The sequence below is a fragment of the Phalangium opilio genome, unplaced genomic scaffold (genome assembly GCF_054372755.1).
Source record: "Phalangium opilio isolate 3A_F unplaced genomic scaffold, DU_Popi_V2 ptg000077l_1, whole genome shotgun sequence".
Taxonomy (NCBI): Eukaryota; Metazoa; Arthropoda; class Arachnida; order Opiliones; family Phalangiidae; genus Phalangium; species Phalangium opilio.
Genome location: NW_028324185.1, coordinates 2,406,782 through 2,419,555, shown reverse-complemented (window position 1 = coordinate 2,419,555; position 12,774 = coordinate 2,406,782). Strand labels below are relative to the sequence as shown.

General features: G+C 38.5%; 1 protein-coding gene across 1 annotated transcript; it reads right to left on the bottom strand.

The window, feature by feature from the left end:
• Positions 1–11,443: 11,443 nt before the first annotated feature.
• Positions 11,444–12,137, bottom strand: LOC149656742 (uncharacterized). The gene is made up of 2 exons (XM_089844614.1): positions 12,131–12,137; positions 11,444–12,024 (listed from the first exon to the last, which is right to left on the bottom strand). The coding sequence occupies exons 1-2, from the start codon at positions 12,135–12,137 to the stop codon at positions 11,444–11,446; spliced, it is 588 nt and encodes a 195-aa protein (XP_089700740.1).
• Positions 12,138–12,774: the final 637 nt, after the last annotated feature.

Below are 12,774 nucleotides of genomic sequence, written 5' to 3'. Positions count from 1 at the left end.
AGCCATTAGGAAATTCCCTCCACCTAAAAACATCAAGGAAGTTCAGAGATTTTTAGGAATCGCAGGATAGCATAATAGGTTTATTAATCACTACACTACTCTCAAATTGTAGCCCCTATTAATAAACTAAAATGACAAGTCCAGAAATTTATTTGGGATACCGAACAGCAGATATCGTTCGAAATAATCAGGGAAGAAATTTGTAAGGTTCCGCCTTTAGCTTCCTTTAGAAGGGATTCCCCGTGCATTTTAACTACAGATGCTAGTGATGAAGGGTTAGGTGCCCTTCTATCCCAAATTCAAGATAATAGTAGCTTATGCTAGCACAGAACTAAAAGATGCAGAAACTAGGTACTCCACTAGCGAGAAAGAATGTTTAGCCATTTGTTGGGCAGTTGAAATATTTAGACCCTTTTTAGAAGGTCAGAAATTTACAGTTCTCACTTCTTACTGACCATCAAGCTTTACAGTCGTTATTTAATATCAGGGAACCGAATTCTCGTTTAGTTAAATGGAAATGTACCTACAAACTTTTGATTTTAAAATTAAACACAAGAAAGGAGTAGAGAATGTGGTAGCTGACGATTTGTCAAGGGACCCGATAAATGTCCTAAGTGTAAACCTAAGTTCCTCCCTTTCTCCATCTACTAGTATTCGGGATACAACTAGTAGTACTTTAAGTCATCATACAAATAGTTGTACTATAACATCCTCTAGCGACACTGAGCAAGGTCAAGTACGTTCCCCAGATCCTAGAGCCTTATATTCAGTTTTCACTTTGGAAGACGTGAGAAAATCTAAAAGGGAAGACCCTTTTGCTTCTCACATAGTAACTTCCTTAGAGTATCCTAACCCAGTTAGGCATAAATAATTTGAGCTCAAGAATAATCTTCTGTATTCAAGGCCTTACAGGAATTATCCGGAAAAAATTTATTTACCACCCCGCTAAAGACTAAATCGAGTAATGGGCGAGCTAATATCATTCTATGTAGGGAATCACCATGAGCGATGGGATGAAATCCTGGACCTTCTTCAATTTGCTATTAATTCAGCACCCCATGAAACCACGGGCAGATCCCCTTTCTTTTTGGATTTTAGAAGAATAAATATAATTAAAAGAATATAAAGATTTTGAGAGTATAGGTACATTCCACAAGGTCAATGAACAGTCAAAGGTACACGTACGCCTGTTGCCTATGCTTAGTATAAAGTTCAACCATCACCTAAAGGCCTACATGTATCATTTAACATTGCATTGGTCCAATGCATTGTCGAATGTCTAACAAACCTGAATAAATATAAAGTCCTTCATTTAAAGCTATTCTTTTTAAGGTTTGGCAAATATCTTCATCGCCGAAATGTACTTAATTCCGCCCAAATTGTCCAATACTTTTGGAAAATTAGAAGGAGTCATGGACTCTTTTAACGCTCTCCCCAACCTTTCGTTTTCTTCTTCTTCGGCAACGTTTTGCTTTAAACGGTTGATTTTGTTTAGATTCTATTCAATTTTATCCTCAATCATTTCAACTTCGTTTAAATATTTCCTTTTGTTTGCTTCAAAAAAGGCGTTTTCATTTTCCAATGCATCAATTATGCTTGGATGTTGGAAATAGGGCCGTCTACGTTTATCTCAGGCATTTTCATGATTCCTCCTATTTGCATAAAATTATTATTAACCTGATGAGATTTACCTGCGCTCGCAATGGCGCTGAAACCTGCCGTAGCTGAGAATCGAAGCTGAAAGATCAACTTATTCGATGCTTTCTTCTCAACATTAGTAAAAAACCTCATTGAATAAGGTCCATCTTTCAGCTTCGGCTTTCATTTTCAACTTTCAGCTTAAAATTCCATCGCCTTTGCGAACCCTGAAATTAATAAAGCATATCCAACCTTGGACGCCAAAACGCGGTTCCAAATGAGTCGAATCTGCGCAATTCGGGTATATTTTTAAATAGCTGGATGGCAGACTTAAAGGCTTCGTCCATAATGGCTCTTTTTTGCAGGTGTTTTCGTAGCATCTCACCACGCTTTCGGGTAAAAGGTCCTGAAGATCAAACCCGACTCCCTTGATCCCTTCTATAATGAAAGTGTAGGTAGCTATATACTTGTTCCGATGTTCTTTTTTTAAAAAACTTAGAATACTTACGAAGAAGCTTTGCAATTAGGGCTACGATAGTGTAGATAAATGCTTTCCGTTGGAGTTCTTGTTTTTCGTTTAAGTAAAAAAGGATGGCACATTTTTTTGCGAAGTCAGAAATGGCTTAAAACCGCAACTTCCTTTGATAAATCATATATTAAATACTTTAAAAATTCATAAAATATGACAATAAATAGCACTCACTGATTTTCACAAAAAATATTTTTGTGGGGAAACAGTTTTCTGGAAAATGTCTTTCCAAAAAATGCAATTTCTGTCTATTTTACAATACTCTTCATCATCTTTACCTCTACTTAGAAATAACATTAAGGAGCATTCTTCGCTTGTATGAACTTCTCCCCAAAACATTGACTAAACCGTCAATTAGTTCAGATGCGCTAAAATATTTGCTGACGGGTAAAGGCTTCTTGTAATTCTCAACCAAACTGCAATATACGGCCTCGATTGTTAAATATGACATCTTGACCCTCCTGTGTGGAGCCAAAGTGTATAATGACAAGATAACGGAAATGTCTATCCTTTATAAACAATTTACAATTCATCCGATACTGGGCGTGTCTACATCTAAAGCAATTGCTCAGCGCGTTACATTACCCAAAAAGTTTACTTAATTCCCCTATGTGGACTCTGCTTCCTGCTGGATCACTCTCCCCATCAGTTTTCTCACTCTTTTGAAATCAGAGATCCGACTCTATTTTCCCCCACCCTATTTATTTAAAACTAACTTTCCTCGAAACATAGGTAATACTATTGCCAACGTATTACCTAAAGACTCAAATGACATTAAGTAACGTCAAAGTAACTATGATACCTTTAGCTTTCATAAGACACAACTAAAGAATTCTCACGTTTTGGTTAAAAGTATCTTGAAAGTAACTGTTACTTTCCGCAAACAAGAGGCAAAATAGTTTTGATTTGTGTTTTAAGGTAGATGAAGGTAACGTAGTTACTTAGATGATATTCTAGTTCGAAAAGCGCTTCCATAAAGAAATGCAAGTCAAAAAGTAACGTCAATGTAACTTTGATACCTTCAACTGTATCTTAGGTTAGTTATTAAATTGGTACCTAATTTGTATGTTGGTACATAATAAAAAAAACATAAGACCTAACCTAGTCCGCCAACATCCTCATCGCTCCCTCATACTTTAATTTTATTCAATTTTATACGCTTAGCATCAGGGCCAGAAATAATAAATATTTCTCATACGACAAGTGAGCTCTCTTATGGCTCGAAATTTTGAATATGATATTGACCAGTCAATATTATAGTTTTAAAAAACATCTTGGACGTTTTAAAATGTTATTCAACCATATGACCAGTGCCTATTTCCAGCCCTTATATTTAGAGGAATTGAATAAATCTCTCCTAAATGAAAAATAACCGCTCTCCCGCTCTCGTCAGCCACAAATATTCTGTTACAACATTAATATTTGGAATTATGTTTGGTTGGACAATTAGAGGTTTCAAATTAATTTAATATTCAGAAAGTGAGGCATCAACTCTACAACCAACCAGCAGTGAAGATTTCGCCTCTATTAGTAAACCATCTACTTCAAAAAGGCACGTTGAAACAGAGACGGACCCAAAACGAATGTAAATATTAGCAATTATTTAGTTGCATCGCGACCGAGTGGAAACCCCTAGTTTAACGTACCATATTACTTTTAAATCATTAACACTGTACCTGACGATCGAGCAGACGGCGTCCATGACGTCATCTGCTCGATCATGTGATGATTCTCCCACAATAAATTGAAGTCATAACAAAGGAAAAGGGCAGTTGCCGTCGGGTATTAGTAGATACCAGTTCGCCATTAATTTTAGCTAAACCTGTACAGGTAAATTTGTGATAGTTTGCCAATGTCGTGAATAGGAACACGACGAAATAAAGAAAGGAGTTATTGCGACTAGTAAGGTAGATTGTTATATTTATTAGAGCACGTGGCCGATTTGGTTCGTTACATATGGTGGCCTATGGGGGAACTTACTAAGCCTAGTTTGGGCCTAATCACCATGTACTTGAGTCAGTGGTCAACAGGTGTCCACAACTCAACACTGACTGTAGTTTAATGAATCTTGATCGAATGCTCATTACCAAACTCAGACTTTAACAATTAAACTTAAATTTTATTTTTCTCTTCACAAAATGACTTCCTAACTCCCGTCAATGGATTCAGGTTCGTGAAAAAAGTCCGTCTGATTATCTATGGACTCCCGACACTAATGAAAATGAACTAAAGACTTTTCTGGTCCTTCAACTTTCTTATTATGCCAGAAAGAGTCTTCAATTACTACGGTCGCATTCAATGTGTTTGCCCTTAACCCTAATAATCAACAATGGTTATATTACACTCTCCTTCACCTAAGGCAAATCGGTCGTTCCCGCTCTTCTCATAAGGGGATGCCACGATCTCAAATCCTAGCCAAACTAATACTACTGCAAGCTGTGATAGCCCTAGTCATGAGGTCAATAAAGTTCCTAAATCTGGTGGACCTATTGTTAATCCTGATGTTGAGCCACCGTCAACAGTATCCGGTGATATTTCTCTTGGGTTTAGCCAATCATCCTATACACAAATTAGCTCAAGCACATTGTCTAACAATCTTCCGCTGACACCAAGTGTCCCCCCGCAGCAACTACTCAAGACAAACAACAGCTCCTATTGAAAAAACGAAATGAGGTCGACCTAAACTCACTGTTTCCACTAGCAAGTCTCTCAACAACTAGCAAGTCTCTCTCCACTACTAGCAAGTCTCTCAACAACTAGCAAGTCTCTCTCCACTACTAGCAAGTCTCTCAACAACTAGCAAGTCTCTCTCCACTACTAGCAAGTCTCTCTCCACTACTAGCAAGTCTCTCTCCACTACTAGCAAGTCTCTCTCCACTACTAGCAAGTCTCTCTCCACTACTAGCAAGTCTCTCTCCACTACTAGCAAGTCTCTCTCCACTACTAGCAAGTCTCTCTCCACTACTAGCAAGTCTCTCTCCACTACTAGCAAGTCTCTCTCCACTACTAGCAAGTCTCTCTCCACTACTAGCAAGTCTCTCTCCACTACTAGCAAGTCTCTCTCCACTACTAGCAAGTCTCTCTCCACTACTAGCAAGTCTCCCTCCACTACTAGCAAGTCTCTCTCCACTACTAGCAAGTCTCTCTCCACTACTAGCAAGTCTCTCCGCTACTGTCAAGCGCAATACAAAATTGATTACCAACAATTGCACATCCTGCCTACTAACAGTAGCAGATGATCACAAAGCCTTCCAGTGTGAAGCATGCCAAGCCTGCTGTCAAACCACTTGTGTAAATATCTCCGATGACCTCTTTGATTATCACAACTCTCACCCCTGTAAAAATCTGGTTTTCTTCTGCCCGTCCTGTATCATACTCGGTCCCAAGATTCTCAAGGTTATTGCTACTCTCTCCCAAGAACTTGCCTCTACTAATACGGTTACTGCCCCCCTTAGAACCTCTGCTCCTGTGATAGTTAAAGACATTGCTGCTCTTAAGAAAGAACTTCAGCACCTACAAACTACCATGCCTACCTCGTCTCGTCTTCAAGACTTAGAAGATTGCTTCACGCAATTTCAAAATGAGCTTCACAATACAAAGAATGACGTACCCACTGCTCCCCCTTTCCAACGCTGATGACCAAACTACAGAGGAAATAGCATCTCTAAAAACGTTTCATGAGATCCTTGCAGTACAACTACAAGCCCAGAGTGATGAAATTTTGAAACTTAAATCTAAACAAAGAAACCCCAGTCGGAGATCCTCATCTAACATCCCCTAAAGTACCTCAAGTTTGAACCTCTCTGGCAGACAGCCCTAATATACATCCTCTCGAGTCTTTAACAGTACCAACCCGCCTTCTGACACATTGACCCACCACGTCCACGAACTCTCATAAATATAACGCCATACTCTTTCACGTTCCTTACTATAATGATTGAATGTATGATCGTGATTTTTCGTATGAGACCCTTCAGTCTCTAGACCTTACCTACACCCAGTGTGAGCGTATTGTCCTTCAAAGACTTTGTCAATATCAACCTGCTCAGAACCGTCCCTTGCGTCTAACCATCCAGTCTGTTAGCCATCGACAGTACTTTATCGCCACCTTCACGAATTTCAGTACCCAATCGCCCCCGACCGAACGGTCGAACAACGTGAGGCTCGTAGGCGACTTGTCTCTGAACTTCGTCACCGCCGCCACCAGGGTGAGGTTGGACCGCCAGGGCAAAATTATCTGTGAAGAACCTCCAAGAAGCAGTCCCCAATCACAATCACAGCAGTATCCTTTATCGCAAACTTCATATGCTCATCTCTTCTATCCCAATACCGTGCCACCAAGGATGCTCACAGCTTTCTCAGTACAAAAAACTAACTGCTCACCCAATCTCGTCCCAAGCTACTACGTCACTTCTAAACTCAAATTTAACAATCATCTATTTTAAAGCCCAGTGTCTTTATGGTAAGCGAAAAAAACTTTGCTCCCTCTCTTCTAAATGGCAAGCTGACTGCATCTGTAATACGGAAACTTGGGCAACACCTGCCTCTATTTACAATCTTCCAGGCTACGTCTTACTCCGTCAAGATAGACCGCTTAAAACCGGGGGGGGGGGTGTTATAATTTACCGTTTTCAAGACTTTATCCATCACAAGTTAGATTTTCAACCACTCCATCCTGAATCACTTTGGGGTGAATTTAAACTACTATGCTCACCAACATATATCACTTTAGGTTGTGTCTACCGCCCTCCCAATACCTCTCTGGATGCAACCCACTGGTTACTTACAGACATACAGTCGGTCCGTAATCGCAGCTCATAAATTATAATTACTGGAGACTTTAACCTGCCTGCCATATGTTGAGAAACATTGTCAGTTTTGTCACCTGAACCTGGTTCATCTGAATCCCATGCTGCCTTAATAGATACTATATGCGCCTCAGCTTTAACCCAGCATGTCAACTTCCCTACTCGATACAGTCAACGACGTATTTTAGGATAAAGTATCCTGGACCTAGTTTTGACTAAAGCCAACGTCAACCCTCTTGTCACAGACCTACCTCCAGTGGGAGGAAGTCATGATCATTTAACCGTCAAAGTTGAGTTTCCTCTGCCAGGAATGCCACCCCCCAAACCAAAGTTTATCTATGACTTTAACTGTTCCCGCGGAGACTATACCAAACTAAATCTTATGCTTTCTTAGGTAGATTTGTCACCCTTGACAAACCTGCCAATTGAACAAGCCTGGCCTTATTTTAAATTCGCTCTATTCAAATGTGTGTCAGAAGCTGTTCCGCTATATGATCACTCTGCTTACCTAAACCAACGTCCTTGGATAATTCCCTCGACTAAATGAGCTATCCGAAAAAAAGGAAAAACTATGGAAACAACTCCAAACTGCCAACAAAACTGGTAACCAACTAAAGTATAACCACCTTCATCTTCTTTACAATACCCAAGTTAAAAAAGTGAAATAACTTCTTCTTAAAGCTAAATCAGCCTCTTTCAAGCGACAACTGAAACATTTAAAAACTAACCCGCGAGCCTTCTATCGTTTTATTCGGTAAAACATTCGTGCTCTACCTTCACGCCTAAATGTTAAACTTGCAAACGGACAAAAAACAGATTCTAACTTAGCCATCGCAAACAGCCTCAATTAAACACTTGTTAAAAATTTCAATAATTCTTATCCTTATCTAGATAATCTCCCAGATAGCCTTTCAGCTCCGATGCCCGATTTCAGGTCACCCCTTAACTAAATCCGTGCGAAATTACACAAATGAGACATAAAAATTGCCTCAGGACCTGATGGGATTACCAACCGTCTACTTAAAAACGGTGCTTCAAGCCTTTATCTTCCCCTCTATTACCTTCTTTGAACCTCCCTAAATACCGGGAAATACCGGGTCCCTTCGTAATGACTGGCGCATTGCCCATATTACCCCCTTACATAAAGGTAAGGGAAGTAAATGTGACGCGAAAAATTATCGTCCAATTAAATTTATCTGGATAAAGTCATGGCGTTTGATTCAGTCCCCCACCATAGACTCCTTGCTAAACTTCAAGCTTACGGCGTCAAAAATAATGTTCTCCAGTGGCTTAAATCGTATCTTCTTGATCGTACTCAAGCAGTCCGTGTTTGGGATTCACTGTGCGATTTTTTACCGGTTACCAGTGGCGTTCCTCAGGGAAGTGTTCTAGACCCTATACTTTTCCTGATCTATATTAATACTCTGCCCCAAGACCTAACCTCCCCTCTTTGTTTATTTGCTGATGACCTAAAAATATTCCGAGTAATTGAATCATATACTGATGTACAAACCCTGCAATCAGACCTCTTTAAGCGTGAGGTTTGGTCTACTTGTAATGGTCTATTGTTTAATGAAACCAAATCGTTAGTCCTAACCTTACAAAATTCTCCATCCCCTTTTTTTCTTTGCAGCCAAAATATACAACGTGTCAATGAATGCGTGACCTAGGTGTACAACCTAAAATTCCATTCCAATATTCAAAAAATCCGTGGTCGTGCCCGAGGCTCAATAGCAACTGACAATGCAAATTTTCCGGGAATCTCAACCGAACTCCTTACTCGACTTTACCACAGTTACATTCGCCCTATTCTTGCGTTTGGTTGCCAAATCTGGAACCCCACTCCGCCATTGATATTAAGTATCTCGACAATATCCTGGGCTCTCTCTCCCGAATCCCAACCAGACTCCGACACCTACCGAGGAAAGTACGACTTTCTACTCTTCGTTGGTCTTCCCCTACAACGCGTCGCCAATATTTTGACCTTTTAAGCGTTATTTTGACTCTTTGGAGGAAGAGTTCAAATTAATTTATAAACATAAATGCCTTAAATTTGTTGGATTTGATCCTTACGACGACGTTATGGATAATTAACAATCAAATGTATCGCTCTGGCCCAAAGTAGAGTTTCCCGACATTTCAACCTATTTGCTGCACACAACTAACTGTTACATTAGAACAAATTAAAAACCATAAAAGTATGGAATCTCATACATTCTTAACAAGTCGCCATATTAAAGGAATCTTTGTTAAGAAACTAGACAAAGAATCAAACAAAACAAATCTTGTTCTTGTGTGGGGAAAGGATGATTTTGAAGTTACTAACTTTAATTTCTTACAAGCAATGCCATTTATAAACTAATATTCTTTCGTTATTCAGGTTATAAAACACTCACAAAAAGCAAATGAGGATTGTTTATATAACGGGATTTTAGCTAGAGATGCGGGAGAAATAATAACAGCCCATTGCAACTGCATGGCTGGAATGGGGGAGTCATGCTCTCACATTGGTGCACTGCATTTCCTTATTGATGCTGGAGTACCCCTTTTAAAAACACAATCATGCACTTCAGGCATAAACCAGTGGCTGGCCCCACATATTAAGCAAGTACCTTATAAACACGCCAGTGAAATAAACTTCAGTTCAGCTAAACAGAGAAAAAGAGAATGGATCCACTGATAATCGACGGTGGTGAGAGTGCTATTTCCAAGCCCAGGAAGAAAGATATTGTTCCAGAGGCTTCTGGTGAGGAGTTTCAAGATTATTTAGAAAGCCTTGCTAGATCAAATTCCAAACCTGTTATCTTGTCACTCATAGTCCCTTTAGTCACAAATATGTTCCTAAGTCAATTGATCTGCCAAAGCCATTATCTAGTCTAAAATTTGATAAAGATGGAATGGATAATTTACCATATGAAGAAATTTTAAAAGAATGCGAAAAATTTAAAGAGCAAAACAAAATAATCAAAGAACAAGCTCAGAAGGTTGAATCAGAAACAGGCAAATTGTAAATTGTGGTTTTCCCAAAAAGCTGGTAGGACTACCGCTTCAAATATCAAAGCCATCTGTAAAACATCTATAGAGAATCCTTCAATTAGTCTGTTGAATTCAATATTCCGGGAAGGATTTTCACTTCACCTGCAACCGATGGGGGAATTAGACATGAAGGCGATTGTATAGCAAAGTTTCAAGAAATAAACAAAAAGCATCACGAGGACTTAACTATATCTAAGTCAGGCTTGGTTATAAGTACAGAATACCCTTTCATGGGGGCTTCTCCCGATGGAATAATTTCATGCAGATGTTGTGGAATTGGTGTATTTGAAGTAAAATACCCCTAAACGGCTAAAGATAAGGCATTTGAAGAGTATGCAAAGTCTAAAGCATCATGTCTCAAATATTGTGCAATAACAAAGACCTATAACCTGGACGCGAATCACACCTACTATTACCAAGTGCAAACTGAAATGCTCATCTGTGATAAACAATACTGTAATTTTGTTATATAGGCCCCTACGGATATCAAAATTGAAAGAATTCTACCCGATTTAGACCTACAGAAAAGTATAATTGATAAATGTTAAAATTTTTTAAAAAATGTATATTGCCTGAAATAGCTTACCAATATTTCACGAAAAATGTTATTCGTAAAGGTATTCGAGGTATTTCTCAAAATTTAAATATTCCGAAGGCCACTAAAACCATTCCTAACCCCAATAAAACGGTTCCTAGCAATATTCTCAAGGCCACTAAAACCACTCTTAACAGTATTCCCAAGGCCAATAAAACCGTTCCTAAGACTTTTCTCAGCAATATTCTCAAAAAAAAAACGAAAACCGATCCCAAGCCCCTACAACAGCTCCCAACCACATTCCCAAAGCAATCTACTGCTATTGCCGTAAAGAAGAAGAAGGAAAAATGATTGCATGTGACGATAATAGTTGCACCCGAGAACGGTTTCATTATAACTGCTTGCGAATAAAAAGAGCGCCACGTTCGAAATATTGGCATTGTCGAGACTGCAAAGAAAACAAACAAAAATCCAAATGAAAGGAAAATAAAGCTTGCTTAAAAAATGTCACTTTTAGGATAAATTTTTTTCCCACTACCATTTAATTTACAGAGATTTATTCAAATGGGACTACAGAGTTGCATACATTAATTAAACAACAACACACTCTAAACATTTTATCTAATTTGGTTGGCATATTTGGGTCATCGTTATACAAATAATCAATTGGAATAGTTGATTGGAGAATCCTAAACTTTTTCGGGTATGACCTATTACTCTTTAAACATGAATGCGAACATTAGCAATCTTTCGGGTTTCGTGTAGATCATTTGGATTGAATTGTTTCTTTCTTCTACTAAAAGCAGGTATAGCAACCACTGCGCAGTAGAACCCAACAGATTCTGCAATATTAAATCCCCGATCGGCTAAAATTACATCACCCGGTACCAATTCCTTTTAAATATCGCAATCCTCAGTAATATGTTTATCAGAAAAGCGGCCTCCATAAGCGTCTGAAATAAACGAGACAGAACCTTGGGGTGTTACCCCAATTAGAAATTTCATGGTGTAGTGAGAAAACGTTTCTGCCCTTGCATCCAATGACGAGGGTCTTTCAATGAAAATCTCAAAGCAATCAATGATAACAACTACTTTGTTACCAAAGGCCACTTTAAAGCAATTGGGCATTGATAGACACAGTTCGTCTCTAGATGGCCAATTAATTAAACGATTTAATCTGATATATGCAATATTAAGCCATTTAGCGAAGACTTTGGATATAGTAGACGAGGAAACGTTAAATCTGTATGCAAGATCTTGCACATCCAAATCCAATCGAAGTCTTAGGAGAAGGATTAGATACTCTTGAAACAACGATAGTTTTACTGTAAATCTTGGTTGCAATTGTTGAGATAGCAATTGAAAAGTACCCATTATTATTGTTATGGTTGGGAGTCCCGTGTAGTAAATATCACTTTCTTCATTTCTTTCAATGTACTCTCTATCTATTGTGTGTTCCTTGAAATATTCTTCTAAAACTGAAGATAAAAAGTACAAAATACGTATTTCATTAATTTCATAGTGCTTGACTCAGCTCTATATACACCAATCTATAAATTAAAAGCTCCCCTCCCCAAGAAATACCATGCATTCTTTATCACTCTATTTATATTTAGAGCTCGGCATTATCTATCCATTATCCACAAATCGGTCCATAACCGATTATTTATAAACAAAGTTGTAGATTTTAATACGATTTAACATGTAAGTTCTGAGGATAATTTTCGAGAATGGGACAAATGGGTCTCGGGACAAATGGGTCTCGAGATAATTGGGTCTCGGGACAAATGGGTCTCGGGACCTAATCCAACCCAACCTTGTTTGGAGGTAAGAAGATTATTTATATGAGTATAAAAGCCCGCCTCTTATCACGAACAATTTATTAGCAATAATAGGAATATTTGGAAAAGGTGTCAGAAATTAATAGGAGAATATTTTGGAAAAGGTGGCAGCTAATTAATTGGAGAATATTTTGGAATAGGCGGCAACTAACTATTAGGAGAATATTTTGGAAAAGGTGGCAGCTTATTAGTAGGAGAATGTTTTGGAAAAGGTGGCAGCTAATTAATAGTAGAATATTTTGGAAAAGGTGGCAGCTAATTAATAGTAGAATATTTTGGAAAAGGTGGCAGCTAATTAATTGGAGAATATTTTGGAATAGGCGGCAACTAACTATTAGGAGAATATTTTGGAAAAGGTGGCAGCTTATTAGTAGGAGAATGTTTTGG